Source organism: Copadichromis virginalis, linkage group LG17 (genome assembly GCF_057382275.1).
Source record: "Copadichromis virginalis isolate Kocher_CV1m ecotype Utaka linkage group LG17, C_Virginalis_male_GT1.1, whole genome shotgun sequence".
Lineage (NCBI taxonomy): Eukaryota > Metazoa > Chordata > Actinopteri > Cichliformes > Cichlidae > Copadichromis > Copadichromis virginalis.
In genome coordinates, this window is record NC_140634.1 from 38,444,715 (window position 1) to 38,464,773 (window position 20,059).

At 39.1% G+C, this 20,059-nt stretch overlaps 2 protein-coding genes across 3 annotated transcripts; both read left to right on the plus strand.

Moving 5' to 3' along the window:
- Positions 1-1,901: 1,901 nt before the first annotated feature.
- LOC146689907 (cornifelin-like) lies at positions 1,902-12,885 on the plus strand. 2 transcript variants are annotated; one of them, XM_085436448.1, is made up of 4 exons: positions 1,902-1,950; positions 11,650-11,755; positions 11,887-12,074; positions 12,353-12,885. In XM_085436448.1, exons 2-4 carry the CDS (start codon positions 11,689-11,691, stop codon positions 12,581-12,583), a joined length of 486 nt encoding a protein of 161 aa, XP_085292574.1. In that variant the 5' UTR covers positions 1,902-1,950; positions 11,650-11,688; the 3' UTR covers positions 12,584-12,885. The 2 variants fall into 2 exon arrangements, with proteins under 2 accessions (XP_085292574.1, XP_085292573.1); XM_085436447.1 differs by lacking the exon at positions 1,902-1,950 and adding an exon at positions 6,727-6,949.
- Positions 12,886-16,391: 3,506 nt separating this feature from the next.
- Positions 16,392-19,091, plus strand: LOC146689908 (placenta-specific gene 8 protein-like). Its single transcript, XM_085436446.1, has 4 exons — positions 16,392-16,520; positions 18,069-18,174; positions 18,269-18,456; positions 18,535-19,091. The coding sequence occupies exons 2-4, from the start codon at positions 18,108-18,110 to the stop codon at positions 18,766-18,768; spliced, it is 489 nt and encodes a 162-aa protein (XP_085292572.1). The 5' UTR covers positions 16,392-16,520; positions 18,069-18,107; the 3' UTR covers positions 18,769-19,091.
- Positions 19,092-20,059: the final 968 nt, after the last annotated feature.

Genomic DNA, 20,059 nt, shown 5'->3' on the forward strand with positions numbered 1-20,059 from the left:
CTTCAGAAACATTTCCAGAGATATTTCCTGGTGCAAGATTCCAAAGAATAATTGGATCTGTGACCCCTTCAGTGCAACACCCCCTGCTGACTTCAGCAAATCCGAGGAGGAACGGTTCATTGATCTTACCTCTGATTCAACTAAGAGGCTGCAGTTTAAGTCACAGACCCTGGTTGAATTTTGGATTGTAGTGGACAAAGATTACCAACTGCTGGATAAGAGAGCCCTGGCCATACTTCTTCCTTTTGCCACATCCTATTTATGTGAGGTAGGCTTTTCTGCTGTGGCTTCAATCAAGACAAAGTACAGATCAAAGATGGACTTGAAAATGAACTCAGAGTGGTGGTCTCAAAACTGCAACTCAGGAAATATTTTAGCTAATTGAACATAGTTTATTTTTAATTACTTGACCCATGTCACGTATCAAAACTAGCACACAAATAACTGCAAATAGTGATCACGTTGCACTATGTTCCACTGGTTGTATTTGTTGTCATGTGTAGTAAACACCAATCCAGCTACTTAATAAGACAGCTTCACACATGACATCCTGCTGTGAGGAGCATGCGAGTGTGATGCGTTTCTGTATGCATTTGATTAGAAGCTAAATTAGAATATTTGTCATTAAAAAGGTCTGGCTGTGTCTCGGTGGGAGACAGAAGATGTTGGCACGATTAGGTTGCTTATGAATGCTTGAAAACACTCACACACAGGCAAAAACAACCCAGTATTTTTTATTTATTTATTTTTTGGTCTAGCTTCTTGGATTACATGCACACAAAACACACGCAGATCAGTGCAAGCTCTGCCAGCTCCTCGCCGGCCCGCCAGCAGAGTGACCACGTAAAACTGTTTTTTGTGACATTTCCAACATGACATTTATCTGTGGGACCATCTGCGAGGGCCAACTGGCATGTTGCAACAACAAAATGAGTACTTGGCAACATGACAAAGCACACTGAGATTATGTGCATTCATATAGTAGCTAAATTTAATACCACAATGCTGGTTTTCTCAATACATATGTGGTTGTTCCATGAGGTAAATAAAATTGTAGTGATTTGCACTGCATGTTGGCAAAGATGTATCTCTGATATCTTATATTATTAGGATGTCATAGCATTAGAGAAGGTTGTTTTTAAGATGAGAACCACAGAAAACTACCATACATATACATTATTAACAGCACCTGGGTAGTGGGACACAAATTCTATTTTTGGACTTCAGAAGAACATCCAGCATCAGTGTTGGTCAAGTTACTTGAAAAAAGTAATCAGTAACTAATTACTGATTACTTCCCCAAAAAAGTAATCCCGTTACTTTACTGATTACTTATTTTCAAAAGTAATTAATTACTTAGTTACTTTTTAAAAACACGATTTACAACCTGAAGAGGTGATAAAGCGATAGATCTTTCAGCCCAATTCTACTTTTTCTGCATAATCCATCATACAAAATGTAATCAAATGGAAAAGTCTCTTTTTAAAACTTGTTTTATTAGTTTTAATCTTTTAACTTTATGCATCAAGCAAAAATTAAATTATATGCAACATTCTCTGACTGGAATAAATTAGTTTAACATTTAAACCTATTTTCTGCACATTCCAGCACATAAAATAAAATATTTTTTGTGTGTTTACACTCACTCTTTCCAATAGATGCAAGTAAAACACAGCAGAAAATAAATAAAGTCAAAGACTCAGCGGTCCTGTTGCTCTATTTTCACCTGTAAAGCAGGACTGCGGTAGGCGGAGGTTTACCCTGGTGCAGGTGTGCCGCGGTCAGTGGAAGAATCCGCGAGTTTCTCTGTGAGTTTCCCATTACGTCGTTGCACACTCGGTGTTTGCTCGGAAGTTTAGGGGTTTTTTCACTGTAAAAAGAAGTTTTCTTCCCACGCACAACGGACACTAATGTTTTTGTCACTTTTTATGGAATCAAACTCAAAATAAGGTCAGTACTTCCACGCTTTTAACGCTGCACGCTCATACTCCCGCACTCGATATATGATCCACTGTTGATCTGCACACAGCTGTTGCCACAAACGTTGCACTTGCTTACGTCACTGTCATGAGACATTCTTGCAAAAAAAAAAAAAAAAATCACGGTTTTAGTAACGCAGTAACACAGCGTTCCTACGGGAAAGTAACGGTAATCTAATTACCGCTTTTGCAATAGTAATCCCTTGCTTTACTCGTTACTTGAAAAAAGTAATCGGATTACAGTAACGAACTCGTTACTGTAATCCGATTACTTTTTGTAACTACAAGTAAGTCCACCTGAAAGTAACTACAGTACTCCCTCGAATATAGCAGAGGCTACATTCCTTGACCCTGACAGGTGAAAATCCATGAACAAGAAATCACATGTTTATCTTATTATTTTAATATGGTGATAACATAGATGTAGATGTAAATAACTGTTGTTGGAACCACTTCAGGAACCAAGGATGGGTGAACAAAGTTGTCTTGGTCTAGAAAACCTGCTGTCATTCTCCATGTCCCACTGTTAGCTAGATTGCATTCCTTTGCAGCATTGTGCCACCGAGTCTGTGTAGTGGACTTTCTAATTAGGGCTGGTATTGTCACAGATTTCTACAACTCGTTCAATTCTGATTCACAAGGTCCTGATTTGATTTGATTCAATTTGATTTTGAGGCAGTAAGAAATATTATAATTGTGATCATTTATCTTGGATATATACTGTCGAAAGAACCCTCTAAAACTTGTAAATTAAATATATTTCCAAATTAGGAATAGATTTTTAAAAAACAGTTACAATATTGCACTTTTTATTTAACGTGTTAAGCCCCGGGGTTTTTCTATCAGGGCTGCAACGGCAGACGTGTGGAGTGATGAGAGAAAGGACCGAATTTACTGACAGGGAACGTTTATCTACAGTTGGTGACATACAAACAAAGATGGGAAATGACTGATGTGGAACTAACAGAACCTGCTAGCATAATGGACAGGTTTTTGACACAAACAAAAAGCAGAAGATGAAGCATCACCAAATATGCGTACAAACCCACTTCCTTCCAAAGCAAAAAGCAGAAAATATGATGAAGCATATCTTGCGCTTGGCTTCACCTGCACAGCGGTGGGTAATGAGGAGAGGCCGCAGTGTGTTGTCTGTCTTAAAGTGCTAGCTTGAGACAGTTTAAAGCCCAACAAGCTAAGACGCCACTTAGAGACAAAACATCCAGAGCACAAAGACAAATCAGTGGACTTTTTCAGACAAAAACTTCTAAATTGTTGTGGTCAACAGTGTCTCTTTACTAAAGCTGCCTCTGTTTCAGCAAATGCTCTCCTCAGCTCCTATAAAGTTGCCTACCGAGTGGCTCAGTGTAAAAAGCCGCAAATTTAACTGCAACAACTTTCTCATGAAACTGGCATACCTCAGTGACATGTTCCTGAAACTCAATGAACTAAATTTGCAGATGCAAATGTGGAAGCAGCGAGTGAAAGATGGAAACGTGGACTAATTTGAGAATTCAAAATCATTCATTGGAGACCGCAGGCTGCGGAATACAGTGATCCCATGCATCAGAGAACACATGTCTGCCCTTCAGAAACATTTCCAGAGATATTTCCTGGTGCAAGATTCCAAAGAATAATTGGATCTGTGACCCCTTCAGTGCAACACCCCCTGCTGACTTCAGCAAATCCGAGGAGGAACGGTTCATTGATCTTACCTCTGATTCAACTAAGAGGCTGCAGTTTAAGTCACAGACCCTGGTTGAATTTTGGATTGTAGTGGACAAAGATTACCAACTGCTGGATAAGAGAGCCCTGGCCATACTTCTTCCTTTTGCCACATCCTATTTATGTGAGGTAGGCTTTTCTGCTGTGGCTTCAATCAAGACAAAGTACAGATCAAAGATGGACTTGAAAATGAACTCAGAGTGGTGGTCTCAAAACTGCAACTCAGGTTTGAGAAGCTCTACACCAACAGGCAGGCTCACACCAGTCACTGAAAAGATGTGAGGATTAAATGTGTTTGGGTTTTTTTTGCAATAAACCTTTAAGATCTTCTTGTAAAACAAAGGGTGGGGGCAGCAAAAAAGTTTGGGAATCACTGCTGTAAAGCATTCAACTCAACCCTCATCATGGCACTAGTTCGGCTTTCACCTTCATCAAAGAGTAAGGACAGTGTTAACGACAGCTGTAGTTTCAATCAACGACTGATCTGAGAAGAAACAATGCTTTTGGTGCTGCATTGAGAACAGAGGCAATGAGACATAAGGTCTGGGTATGCCTCACTAAGTGAAGGATCCTTCTTGCTTAGAAGCCTGGAAGATGTAGGCATCATATTCAAGGATCCAGCTTAGTCCAATGCAATGTTGAAGAGGTGAAGAGTCTGTCTCTATGTCTAAGTCCTTTCCCAGGTCATCAGCTGGAATTCAGCCATCACCTTGCTTCCGATTTGAGGTTTTGTGTAGCTGTAAATTTGAATTAGCTAATATCTTCTGTATTTTCTTTAAGAGACTGACAGCCTCCATTTCTGGCAGGAGTGAGCTCAGATCTTGGTCAGCGTAACATTCCAGTTAACAAATTACTTTGACTCTTCTTCTGTGCTTCTCCTGGTTGGACTTTTCTTAACCCATAGTTGCCCGATTATTTGATTGTTTCCGCACTTGTTGAGGTTTAGTTGGGAGTTTTTTGTTGCTTCTTTTCGCCCTGTTCGTTGGCGACGCATGCAGACACAGCGGCTTGGAGCTCCCAAACATAAAAAAAAACAAAAACGCTACTGTAAGTATATTGAGTTTACTCTATCATGCACTAACTCAACAATTATAAGCCAAACTGCTTGAAATCTGAAATCGGCATCAATATTATTCACCTGGAAACCTAAATTCCATCCCACTGGAGATCCTGCGCTCTGCGGAGCTCAGCTGAACACTCATTATACCGCCCTTGAGACACTGAAGATGACGAAGAGACTGGAAGCAAAAGCGGGGAAAGAGAGCCGGCATACGGGCTAGGCTACAAGCAAATATCTGCTCAGTTTATCAAGACACCGCATATTTTCAAAAGTGCTCTGACGTTTTCGGAGACGTCTGTTACCCACCAGTTCGATAGCTAGCCGGAATTCAAGGCTCACTAGAGCTGGTGAGAACACCGGACTCCCGGCAAATCATTTTCAAACCCACCGCCGTCTTTCACTACTCAGGTTAAAAATTATATATAAGTCACTTAGATAACTTAATAATGTTACTGTTTGGCTTTTTTCCAGTATTTTAATTGTTCCTGAGTAAATCGGTTTGGTTGAGATTAAAGTTATAGTTTTTACACAGCTGAATAAACGTCAAGCAGACAACTGATTATCAGACAACTGACTACAGAGAGGACGTCCAACATTTAACCAAATTGTGTGGAAACAACGACTTGGTTCTGAACACTGCCAAAACAAAGGAGATCGTTGTAGACTACAGAAGAGCCAAGAAATAGACGTCAAGCAGACAACTGATTATCAGAAGTGTGAGATGCTCGAGAATATACTCCGGTGTCCTGTTATATTTTAGATAGCAAGGAGTTTATTAAACTTCACCGAAACAATCTGCAAATTTCATTAAAATTTAATAAACTATCATCTTGTCTTTATTTTTAGCTAGCAAATACCTTAAACACTTAAAGCTGTAAGCTAATGATAGTTATATAAGAGCAGATGCGTGCTGGTGCAATAAGTGTACGTTGTACGTCCAATGGATGACGATCTGATTAGTCGACTAATCGCAAAAATAATCGGTGACTAGTCGACAATCAAAATAATCGTTTGTGGCAGCCCTAGTTGGAATCAAACTCCTGAATCTCGACACGGTCTATGCTAGTCGTTTACAGAAGCAAGCTAGCCGCATAATCAAGGGCCCAACCCATCCAGGTCACAGATTTTTCCATCAGGGAAGAGATATAAGGGCAATCAGAACCCGCACAAACAGACTAAACAACAGCTTTTTCCCCAGAGCTGTAGCCTGTGTCACCCCTCCCCCAGCACACAATAGCTAACTCTCCCTCGCTCTACTTTACCCCATGTCATGTCTGCTGCTAATGTACAAAGTCATTTACTGGGCATTAATGTTTGCACTAAAATTACCACATTGTAGATACTGTTATATTATATTATATTATACCGTTTGCGCTCAAACTACCATATTCTAAATACTAGCATTTCTTTTTTGTTTTTTGTTTTATTTAAGTGCCTTCTTTTTACTTTATATTTTACTACGTTTACTTGGTTATTATGTTACTATGCTGCTTCTGGTTTTATTGCTGCTGGCCTCTGTGAGCTACCAAACAAATTTTGTTGTATAACTACAATGACAATAAAGTTCTTTATCTATCTTATCTAGAAATCAGAATATTTGTAGGAAGGCCAAAAACTGCCCAACAGATTTACTTCAGAGTGGACCATTATGGCATTTGCTATATTGGTCCAACTGGACAAGACCTGGGAGCAGAAAAGAAAAAGAATAAATAGAAATTGTGGTTAAAGCTAACAGAAGAAGAGGGAAAGAAATGTAGAGCAGAAGAAAAGGGAGTGAGAGAGAAAAAAAACACTGAGACTCTGCTTCAAAAACTGCTGAAAAAATTTAAGAAAAAAAAACAGCAGAAAAATCTACAACCAACATATGAAAAGAAGCAGTAAGTAATAATAATTAATACATGTTAATGAACAGCACACAGTACTAACAATACCACATACATCTAGAGGCAGTAGCTAACCGAGACAGCGTGAGTCTGTGAGTACCTGCTTGTACAGCTGTGTGGGTGTGCGCGCTTGTATTGACAGGTTAAAACACAATGGCCATGAAGGGCATTGCTGAATGGATTTGAGTTTCATTTTTCCGTTTCCAGAGTTTCAAGCTTTGCAGTGTTATTTGTGTTGACCCAACTGAAATAAACTCAGTCCAAAGAGCCTCCGTTCAGTCATTAAGAGGTGCGCAGAGGGGCAGGTAAGACCTTCCAGTTTTCTACAAGTCCTTTCACACAAACTTAGTGATTAGTACTTTGTTGTTTGTACCTGATACTAGAGGCAGTTTACAAAGAGAAAGCTTTGACGTTATAATTTATTGGATTACATGGGTGTACACGCAGTGTGTTTTGTTTGTTAGCCCTCTTTGGAGAAGCAGAGGCCATCATGAGGGTGTGGCTGTAAAACGTCAAGGTTTATTTAAATGAAACAAAAAGAGACTCAAATGTATTTAACAGTGTAGAAGTACAAAACGAGGACAGACAGGAAATATGGGCCAGATCAGACATAGGAGCCAAGGGTGTCTGACAACAGAGGACTTTTACACAGTAGGTGTAGAAAACAAAATTACATTTATTAACAATTATTAAAGTTTAGCAGGTCGTGCACACTCAACAAAAGTAGAACACGCTTCTTGAAAACAAAATAAGACCCAAGCTTGTATTGTCTTTTGTGTCCTTTTTTTTAAGTCAATTTCAGTCCGTCAATGTTCAATAGTCACTCCAGTTGGGTTACAATCTACCAGTTCATCCGTCTAATTGGACTGGGGCTCGCCATCCAGTACTGGAAAAGGGATCCTCGATTCTTCTCAGGTCCTCAAAACCAATCCATTCAAAATAAGCAAAGGAAAAAAAATGACCTGGGGACAGGTCAGAACACAGTAGTTCAACATTTAAGCGATAAGGTCTATAACTTATTATTACTACTAACTGCTTTTAGTGGTTTTAAATTTCTTTCAAATTATTCTATGTTGTACAGCAAGTTTATTCTAATTTCCAAAGGAAAAAAGTGCACAGGAAACACATTTAGAACAATACAAAATAGCTCAGCAGTGCATTAGTAATACACATTGGCTTAAGATTTATAAAGTTCCAGCTAAGCAAAGTGTGTGTGAAGGCACTTAATTTCACACTGCTAATACTTAGTGTGCAGAACCATAACTAGGACCATGAGAAAAGTGAACATGTACTAACATAACAACTTTGCAAAAAACCACACATTTTACATCAATACCATGGTAATATGAAAATGCAACAGACTCAGTGCTAATTGACCCTGTGCACGAGAAAATGCTAACTTCCTGGTTTGAGATCGGATGTGGGGTTGTATATTTCCGGTAGCTTTACTTTGCTGTCAATCGCTACTGCGAAGATATCCTCCAAAATCATGTCCAAAACTCGAAAACGGAAAGATTGCGTTAAGTTACAAAGAGCAGAAGGTGGGAACACTCACCACTGTTGTGTCATAAAAAAATCTAATGATCAATCGAGTTTAGATCAATCAGTTGTTTACATCACTCAACACAAGCAGAAGACACATCGTCCACATTCAGAAGCACATCTCTGTATAGTGACTGGTCTTATGATTTAAACAGGCAAATGTTCAGCATTCAAACTACAGGTGAAGAACAGTCAAACCAGATGTTTCCCCCGTTATGTCGATATCAGCTAGTCAAGTACACACCTACACAGCATGTTAACAAACCGTGAAAAAAGCCACACAAAAAATGAATGATTGCTGGTAACGGTTTCTATACATTAGTATTTACGAAGGGTATGTTGTGACTTACCTTCAAAATTACAGTGGTCCCTCGCTATAACGCGGTTCACCTTTCACCTCGCTGTTTCACAGATTTTTTTATTGCAAGTTTGCATGCTTTTTTTACATCACATTGTGTCCTGCGTCCTGATCGCTGCAGACGATCTCCTCCGTGACGTCTCTCCTGTACAGTACAGAATCACTGCATCGATCGCTGGCAGTGTGACTCTGAAGTAGAGCAGGGCGATATGGCCAAAAATATTTATCACGATATATATTTGAAAATTTGCGATAATGATATAACCGACGATATAATTGATGCGAGACAAAATACAACTCCACAACATTACTAGCGCAAAAAGACAATCTTCCATTTATTTTCACTTAAACAAGAAGCTGGTTTTTATGTACATTAAAGCTTTATAAAAATTTAACAGTGCAAATGCAAATTCCTTGCTGAAAGTTTAACCAAAAGGCATTTCCAGTAGAAATGGGCTGACATATCCTGAGCATAACCATGTATAATATCCACTGACGTTAAAAAGAGGTGCTTTGCAACATTAAACTGCAGTGTGCAGTACGCATTTTTCGGACCATAAGGTGCACGGGATTATAAGGCACATTAAGCGAAACAAAGCAGTCAGATAAATCAAACTTTATTAAACTCATTCTTCTTGCTTCCTCCACTTCTGTACCATTGATTCATTAATGTTGAATTCTCTAGCAGCTGCTCTATTCCCATGTTGTTGCAGTATATTAATAACTAACCTCGTATTGTGGATGGATTATCTCAGTTTTTCTCCTGACTGAAGTTTGGTCCGTTTACAGCATCCTGCCATGCGATTGCATTTGTCTCTAACCATGAGGAACCTTCACGTTAACTTTTATAAGTGGAAAAGTGTTAGTGTTCGTCCTCCAGCTTCACTGTTTATGTTATGCTAACATAGCTGTGTCGCTAGCGATCACGTAGCACATCATTATATACCAGCTAGCCCAACTTCAGTAACCCTACAAACGTCACTGTTGTTTAGTTTCCTGTCTTCATTTATGTTGGAAGTGATAGCAGAACTGTACGTTTGAATTTTTTCAGAAATCTCTCAGTCAGAACATGCTGTATCATGCTTAGGTAACTAGCTAAACTAGCGAGCTAACTTCCGCTAGCTTCCTGCTAACTTCTAACTCCATTAAATGTAATAACTTTTGTTTTCATGGATGCCTGGAAGTTAAACTTTATAATTACACCTGGTAAAGCAGCAATGCTGATCGTTTTATTAAAGATGAAAGAATTTAGACAGTTTTGTTGCAGTGTTGTTTGACCTGAAGCATACGGAGTTTAGGACCCAGATTACTCCCAGATTTAAGAGCATCTTAGTCCGACAAATACGACAATAACGACGGCCGCTTGCATGTTCTGCAAAAAAATGTGCTTTGTTGTGTATCTGACGGACAAACACCAAACCAGTTCCACATCACTGAAGTTGCACCATTTTTACAAACCAATTCTGGTTCATCTGTTTCACTCAACAATCGGCCATGTGCGCATGAAAACAAAGGCCCTGCGCATGCGCGTTTTACTCCCATTCTATCGCGATATTTCATTTTCCTATCGTTGCTTAACATTATACCGGTATTACCGTGAACGGTATCTTATAAAATTGGCTGCTTGATTTCACCTATCGCTCGTTATTTTTAGAACATAACACCCATGATAAACGAGGGACCGCTGAGAAATATAACATTTGAATCCCTTTTCTCTTTTGCCCTGAGGCGCGGGGGAAAAATATCGACAAGTTGATGAACATCATTTACAGATATTTTGTGTAAATGCCCAAGACATCAATAGAAATGTAAATCGCCGCTTGATTCATTCATTTTCTTGACTTGTTTTGGACCGTAAACAGGGCGTGAATAGGACACCGGAAACAAAGCTCCCCACAGGAGTTTCCGCACCGGAAGTAGCATATGCTAACGTGCACATAGTCAATTTCTTTAGCCTCGGAAAGGGCACTTTCATTGCAAAATGGCTAGCGGAAATTAGCATCAGAGCTAGCGGCAAGTAGTATGCTATGCTAGCGCACATGCACTGACTGGGGCTTACCATGTGAAGTAGCAAATGCTATGCAGGGCTTCACAGTGCTCGCGTGGGCTCACGGCCTTCGGAATTCACTGTCACCGAGTGTTTTCGCCGTAAAAGCTTTTACATCCAGTTAGCTTCTCCACAACAGGAGTGACTGATCTCTCTCTGCCTGTATCTCCTTCTTAGCTGACTGGTACACAAGGAGCACACACACAGGTGTGTGAGGAGCGCACACAGGGGGAGGGTCAGACCAGTCAACTATTGGTTGCTCAGTGTATCTGACAAAGTCTTGCCTCCACAACATTTATCCACATATTAATTAAACTTATGTTTACATGCTTTTTATGAGGATTTATTATATTTAATTGCTTTTTACCAATGTTTATTCCCATTGTGAAATGCGTATTTTAATCAAAATAGTATCAATATTTATGCTTTTATTCCCGTTTTTACACTGTGTTACAGACAGTTATTAAACTGTCTGAACTGTAAGCGTAATAGATTTTCACTTCCAAACCAGTCTACATATCCTGTTCATGAGAGAGTTGTTTACCCATGCGTTACTGTACTCGTGTTTCAAATTACACAAGCCATCTTTTTGAGATATATCAACCATGTATTGCTGTTTGTTTTTAAGTCACTTGGATGTTTATAGAAAGCTTTTTTTTCCAACTTCCCCAAATGCTTGTTCATGGTGGATGTTTAGGTGTTTCTCTCTGTAATGCTGTAGTATATTTACCTTTTTACATAAAATGTCATGTAAATTATGGATATATTAATAAAGCTTAGTTGGAGAATTAAAAAATGACCACAAAATCCTTAAGACAGACTTTGGTTTCTTCAGTATAGTGTTTATTTGACCGTGAAAAGAATAAATTTTTCATTAATCTGAAGGAAAATGCTCTAATAATGATAAAAGTGATCTCTTTTTTCAAACAAAAGAGATCGACGGCATATAGTTTTTTGCTGTAGTTTGATAGAAAGTGCTCCAAAATTTTAACTTTCATTTAATTTGTACTTTTAATTTTCATTTTATTTTGTTTTTTCCTGCTTCTCAACTTTCACAGAGTGATCGTTCAGTGTCTGTGGGTGAAGTTCAACATACAATGGCAGAAAAACCCTTGACAGACTGGGACAGTGGTCTCCTTGACTGCTTTGAGGATGTAAATACTTGTAAGAAGCCAGTTAAATTTGTCTCATAAATTGCATTTGTGTTTTCAGGACTACAGTTTTTTTCTCATTTGTGTTGCCTTCATCTTTTCAGACTTCTTACAACTTTGTTGATGCGTTTCTGTGTTTTTCAGGCTGCTATGGATTCTGGTGCTGCCCCTGTCTCGCCTGCACTGTTTCAGGAAGATTTGGAGAGAACAACTGTCTCCCTTTATGTGATATATGTGGCTCTGGTGTATTAGCAGCCTTTGGGATACCTGTTTGTGTTCCTCCTGCAGTTTTGTCTGTAAGAGCTGCCATGCGAAACAGATATGGCATCAAGGTATGAACCGTGAGATGATGACACTGAACTCAAAGCTGGACTTTAGTGGGAATTACAAGTCTCACTCACTGAATCAAAAACATCCATATTTGATTTCAACTATGCCTAAATGTTTTTTGTCAAACATTCACACACATACTCAGTATCTGCTGCAAGGATATTGTGACATGTGGACCAGAAGAGCCAGGGATTGATCTACCAAACCTCTGGTTGGTAGATGACCTGCTCCTCCACCTGAATTACACCACATCTGTAATGCTTGTACTCTCTTTCTGCAGGGCTCTCTCTGTAAGGACATTGCAATTTCCTGCTTCTGTGAGTGGTGCTCCTGGTGTCAGATGCATCGCGAGTTAAAGCATCGCAAGAAAACACCAACTGTCATCAACTTACACAATAACACTGTCATCAACATGCAGCCTGTTCCAACTTTTCAGCCAGGAGTGATGATGATGCCTGCGCAACCAGTTGCAACTGGTTTCATGACTCAACCAGGAGTTGTCATTCACTAAAAGTGAAACTGAGAGATCTGATAATGCAGAATGTCTGAGTGTGTTCTGACATATTTATCAGTGAAAGAGTGTTATATATTCATTTTGAAATTAAACTATGTTAAATTAATTTTCATGATTTCCTAGTTATCAAGAAAATTATCTGTGTTAAGAGTTAACATAAATGAAGGGAATGATGATTCACCCATGCGAATCTTAGTTGCAAGTGCAGAAATGTAAGGATTATATAAGTAATAATATAATATAGTAATAAAAATATTTAATAATATTTTACTGACTGAATAAAAACATTCAATCTACAATCTGGGCCCCATTTTTATAGTCTTATCCTACTTTTTGAGAGTTTATTGAATGAGTGTTTCAACTGCAAAAATCCACCATGAAGCGTTTGTTTCAGACTTTACACTGATGCTTTGTGTCATGCAGTATGTTTGTCTGGTGTTTTCAATATAAAGAGCCATTTATTATAACTATGATGCTGGGTATCCCTCCTTGACAAAGGGAGAAAAAAATGTTAGCATACAAGGAAAGACTCAGAAAATTACACAAGTGTAACAAGGCCCAGAGGCCGATGCAGGAGATGAACAAACCCCAAACTCAAACAGTGATCACAATCACGTTCTTAAGGCAAAACACAGTCAACTTAGCCATAATGACACAGGGTTTCCAAACGGGGTTCACTGAGTTGTAAGGCTGCAAAACACAGGAGAAGCTGGTTCAGTGAGAGAGAGGGGAACTGAGCGTCTGAAAGAAAGAGACTGAGTGAGGTGTGCGCTGATTTAAACCTCAGAGTGGGCAGGAGGCCGAGTGAGCGGCAGATGGGGAAGATCTAACTTCTGAAGGTGAAGCGGTGAAACGGGGTGAAGGCGGATGAGAACCCGACACAAGACTGCCAACTGTCCCAATTTCCTTTGGGGTCAACCTTCAGGATCAATAAAGTTTTATTGAATTGAATTGAATTGAAAGTTGAAACTATGCAAGCTGTAGGCTCAAGGAAACGAAGTAAGTACACAGCTGAACAACGAGAGAATCATAAGGAACTGATGACCAAGTTATCACCATGAGTAGCAACAGACTGGCAAAGGAAAAACAGTCTCCTGCTTGACAGCCAACAGCAGGAAAGGGTTTTAAAAATTAACTTCTTTGGTTAGTTTAATTGTTTAGCTGCAAGATCATCAGATAAAGAGGACCCAGATGTATTCATATAATTTGTTTTAGAAATTAACTAACTTTACCTCTGTAGGAAACCTGTGACTTCTGTCAACATCAAAGAGAACATCCAAACATGAAAAGAGCCTCTTGAACAAATGAATCTCTATGGACGAGTGACGCTCAGGGTTTAAGACTTAATATGACCTGGCAAGTGCATCCTAATAATGCGTTCGATGAATCACACTGACAAAGAGGAGACTGCACCTGGCTGCCATGCAAGCTGGAAAAACTGCTTTGATTAGAAGTTTATATTTTATACTATAAGGTTGGTTTAAGCAGAACAGAAACTGAACTGTCATTAGCAGTTAGTGAGAAAGTAAGAAAAGCTGGTTTAGTCCAACAGGCATTTAATGACTAACAGACCAAAAATGTGACATCAAGAATGTACATCCTGTATTTGCTTCCGTGTGACACAGAAATGTTAAGTTACGATTAAGCAGAAATGAAACTGAACATTCAGCATTAGCCTTAACAGATCAGGCAGAATTGCAGAATCTCTGCTTTTTATTACATAAGCACACTTTTACTGTCCAATGAACTTCCTCAGAGCATATTAAAGGCTGGGGTCAAATTTAATTTTTGATAAACTTGGACTAATTTTGTATTCTTTGAGGACTTTGTCTACCTGCCACCTACAGCAAGTTTTTCCACTTAGCCAGATAACCTGACATGCATGTCAGATGAGTGTGGGAGGAAGCTGAAGTATTCAGATGAAACCCACGCAGACACAGGGAGACCAACCAAACTCTACTTTGAAAGACTCCAGTCAGGGCTTGAACCAAGGTCCCTGATTATCCCAGAGGTTACGTTCCGACACCCCTCGTGATTGGTGAGAATCCACCAAGTAGAAACCACATGTTTATTATATTATTTTTATATATTTTAAGCCATAAAAACCCTCCCCATACTCTTATAATGTGTCGTGAGGATACGCTACATTTCGTAAATACTCTCTCTTCCAATTGCTACATAAACACACTTAAGGTTCAACCAACTTGATTAAAGGATGATAAAGGCTCTGATCATTTCATTGACAGTTTTGCATGGCCTCATTGGCATACACTGACCTGCAGAGACACTCAATTCAGTTCAATTTTATTTATATTGTGCCAAATCACAACAGTGGTCACATCAAGGTGCTTTATATTATAAGGCAGAGATACTAATACAGAGAAAACAAAGTGATGTTTTTTAAATAGTGGTTTAATCACTCCCAGCTTGAAGGCCCTTTGTACGTACCCCATTAACAGAGATAAATGATGGTAATTTGTGTGAATCATTACCTAATGGTACGATGTCTTTAAGCATTCTTTTAGGAATGGGGTATAACGGACACACTGATGGAGCTGAGGAAACTATGTTGTTCTTTCTTTGTGATTGTTTTATGCTTAAGTCAGTTTTGGTTGGTTTGTCGGTCTGTGAGCAGATACAGTTGCTATGGTGATGGGGTTTGGGGTCACAGCAGGGGGAGAGAAGCTGCAGGGAGGTGTGTAAGACTGCAACTCTTTCCTGGTTGCAATGCTGGATAGTCATGTGATTTCTAAAACAGAGATATTGCGCAAATGCAAAAAATCAAGCCTATGGACAGGATTTCTACTTACCCTCTGCTTGTTGGTAGGTAGATGACATTTTTGTCCCAAACCAGCACACTCATACTGCTGCATTGTCTTAAAACCATACTTGTGTGCATCTGCAAATGGATATAGTATAAGTTCAAATAAAATAATGAAAATTTGGGAATCTAAATGTAATCCTTCAAGTGTACTAGTTTACAGTGTTATCATTTTAGCTCAACAAGGAAGTGATATCTGGAGAAACAAGGAAAAAGAATCCATGCAACAGACACCTACTCATAGTTTGGCACATTTCAAACATGCAAACATTGTTTCTATGTAGACAAAGGTTCTGTTCATTTTAAATATCAGATTCACCCAAAGACTGCATGAAAGTGAAGCTCTGCCCCACAAACTACTACAGTCTCTAAATGTATTATATTGGGTGTTTGTGGGCATTCTCCACACACAACCAAAGACATTTTATTGACCGCAGTTAAAAGAGAGAAAGATGGTAAGCACACTGATGTAAACTAAACCCTAACACCTCTACTAGGAACAAGCATAACCACAGGTCAACTTTCCCATCTCTGTTTTCCCAAGAATACTCAGCAAACTCTTCATAGCCACAGCTCTTGGCTCTCTTCCTCCATCACTTTCACTTTCCTGACTTTGTTGATCTATGACCACAAATAAGCACAAGAGTTACAAATTGCAGTAGTTTTCATGCTGAAACTCTCAATTTAAAAGTGTTTTTAACAAGCTGCTTTTAGTGATGATGACAGGCTTGATCTCGTAGCCTTCATCCTGAACCCAGAGTTCTCTCGGTGGTTACAAAGTTTTACTAAAAGGCTACAATCCAGCAGTCAGTTATACGTTTATTCAGTTATTCATTCAGTCCCTTGCGCTTTTCACTCACATGTATTAGAGCGTTGCTCTTTAAGTCTTATTTGTGTTAGTAGTAGCCAATATTTACATCAAACCACTGGTTTTAGTAGTTCACTCACACTTAACCTCTGTGAAGCCAATTGAATATTCAAATACATTCAGTACCAGTCATGCTCACATGTCCAATGGTTTCACTGGACTGTGTGTCATGACCTCCTTTGATAAAGAAGAACAGAGTGTGACTGAGTGCTGGAGAGGAGAGACATCAGAGTGCAGAATAAGAAGTAAGTGAAGAGTTTGTTGTGTCATCTCTTTTTTTTCTTTAGTGCTTGATGTTAATGATGCTGCCAGTTCAGTTATTTCATTTATCAGAGATTCTGATATTTTATTGGTTTAGTTTTCTTTATTATGGATGGAGGGTGAATATACAATAGAAACTTAACCCTTTCATGCATGAATAGTGACAGTGTCAATCTGGATTTCTTTTCTTAAGTATTTTTATTCATCTTTAGACATGAAAAAAAAAGATTTTTGATCTTCAATTTTATCATCATCACCGTAGTATACTTGCATTTACTTGAAGTGATTTATTGAAGTATGTAAAGTGAAATTTGTTTTAATTCATTCTGCATAAGTTAAAAACTTTAGGAAAACACAATGAAATCTTGTTGTTTGAACAAATACTTTGTTAATCAAGGCAAATACTGCTAGGCTTGCGTAATGAACCAATATGAGTGTTGATGATTTCATAGAGACAACGAACCAGTCCAGGCAAGTCAGGGCAACTAACCACTCTTACTAGATTGTATCATGTCAACAAGAACAAATTAAGTTGAATTTCATGCAAATGGTACATGATTTAAATACGTTCACCATAGAAACATGAAATTATTTAGTTCAAATTACAAGTTTGAATCTTGTACATGTAACAACGACCCAATTTCATTTTTTTGAGTGTACCATCAATAGCTGACCACTGTAGTGACACTGTGCCTGAAAGGGTTAAATAGAAATATAAAAACGTCATAAATTAGCCTTGCAATCAATCGGACTATGTCAAAGTAGCTATATATAACAATGTCCCGATTCACAAGTGATGTACCCTGAAAAAACCCTCAAAACTTGTAACATGTTCCTCACTACGTAACTAAAGCCAAATGGGACCAGACGTCACCTGGCTTAATGGGGTCCGTGTCCTGGTTCACAAACATGTCAGATTTTGGGATATTCTAGAGATATTCTTATTAATAAATACATTAAATATAAAATAGAATTCAAACATTTTTTAAAAACATCAATACAAGATAAACACGAGTAAAAGAATTTTAAATGAATGATAAATATCTCAAACTGGGTCAAACACCAAGCAGAAGACGTGGATCTTTAGACTGGGTTTAAGAATTGGCAGTGAAGAGACCTCTCTAATGTGAAATGGTAACAAATTTCAAAACTTGGGACCCGCTACGGCAAAAGTCCGTCTGAGCCTCCGCTGTGTCCTCGACACATCCAGGAGCAGTCGGTTAGTTGATGTGAGTGGAAAAGCAAGTGCAGCTCAGAGAGGGAAGGTCGGGGAAGACCATTTAAGCACTTTAACTGTGCAGCCAGTTAAAAGCTGTGATCCAACATTTTGCAGCAGCTGAAGACGACACAGGGCAAAATGGTAACACCAGTATATAAAGCTTTACAGTAATACAACCAAGTTGTAAAAAGGGCACGGATTACTGTTTCTTTAGCTTTCTGTCTCAGCTGAAAGAAGACAAAGGTGAAGACAAAGCTGACTTTAATTGCAATTGTTGTATTTGGGCTTTCTCTACTTCATTCTGCTTTTACAGAGTAATTATTTAGTGTCTGTGGCTGAACCTCAACACACAATGGCAGAAAAACCCTTGACAGACTGGGACAGTGGTCTCTTGGATTGCTTTGAGGATGCGAGTACTTGTAAGAAGAAGTTTAAGATCTTTTTCTTGTCATTTCTGGGGTCTTAGGCACTTCAGACATGTTACCACTTTGGTGATGTATTTCTGTTTTTCAGGCTGCTATGGTTTCTGGTGCGGCTCCTGCCTCGCCAGCACCGTTGCAGGAAGGTTTGGAGAGAATAGCTGTCTCCCTTTGTGTGATACATGTTGCTCTGGTGGATTAACAGCCTGTGGGATACCTGTTTGTGTTCCTCCTGCAGTCTTGTCTTTAAGGGTTGCCATGCGAAACAGATATGGCATCAAGGTATAAAGCAGTGACAATGAGACAATGTCATGAAGCAGAAATGGAGAAAGAAATAATGGTTGTACCGTCTCTCTGCAGGGCTCTCTCTGTAAGGATATTGCAATTTCCTATTGCTGCGCCACGTGCTCCTGGTGTCAGATGCATCGTGAGTTAAAGCATCGTAAGCAAGGCCCCACTGTGGTCAACATACAGAATAACAACATTGTGAACATGCAGCCTGTTCCAGTCATGCAGGCACCCATGATGATGCCTTCACAACCAGTGCCAGCTGCTTATATGGCTCAACCAAGATTCGCTGTGGTCTCACAGTGACAGAAATCCGAGTTTGTGTTGATGTTTCTATCAGTGATACGAGACAATGAAGTCATTTTGAATTGAGAGTATCGTTAAATATTTCTATCAGCTTCCTAATAATCATAAAAATTACATTTAGTTTAAATGCATGAGTCGCCTTTTTAGATTAGTCACTGCATAGCTTCAGTAATAATACAGAGGATTGAATTTTAGTCTATTAATTTTTCTGCTAATGAGAAAAACATACTTGCATGTAGAGAGCTAAACGTGGTGTTAGATCTGCTCTGAAGTTAAAACTGATGTAAAGTGTTTTTTCATCAATAAAAATATGAAATCCAAGACATTTATGATCATTTTGCAATCCTACTTTAGATTCACCAAACTCTGCCTCAGATCAGTTTACAGTTTACTGAGATTGATGAAGACCTGATGTGCTCTTCACAGCTTTCATGACACCATAAAGATCAAACAGGAGTCCTGCAGTGGCTTTTTTTGTTTTTTTAATTTCACTCCTCATTAATTTGTCTTTCTTAAAATGTGTCTAAGTGTGTGCTGTGTGGCAGGAGGAAGGACCCAAATGCAGGACTATCAGACGGAAAAATTAAACTCAATTCAATTTTATTTATATAGCGCCAAATCACAACAAAAGTCACCTCAAGGTGCTTCATAGGTACAGAGAAAAACCCAACAATCATATGACCCCCTATGAGCAAGCACTTTGGCGACAGTGGGAAGGAAAAACTCCTTTTTAACAGGAAGAAACCTCCAGCAGAACCAGGCCCAGGGAGGGGCGGGGCCATCTGCTGCGACCGGTTGGGGTGAGAGAAGGAAGACAGGATAAAGACATGCTGTGGAAGAGAGACAGAGGTTAATAACAGATATGATTCAATGCAGAGAGGTCTATTAACACAAAGGTGAGAAAGGTGACTGGAATGGAAAAACTCAATGCATCATGGGAATCCCCCGGCAGCCTACGTCTAAGGGAGGATTCAGGGTCACCTGGTCCAGCCCTAACTATATGCTTTAGCAAAAAGGAAAGTTTTAAGCCTAATCTTAAAAGTAGAGATAGTGTCTGTCTCCTGAATCCAAACTGGAAGCTGGTTCCACAGAAGAGGGGCCTGAAAACTGAAGGCTCTCCCTCCCATTCTACTTTTAAATACTCTAGGAACAACAAGTAGGCCTGCAGAGCGAGAGCGAAGTGCTCTAATAGGGTGATATGGTACTACAAGGTCATTAAGATAAGATGGGGCCTGATTATTTAAGACCTTGTATGTGAGGAGCAGGATTTTGAATTCTGGATTTAACAGGA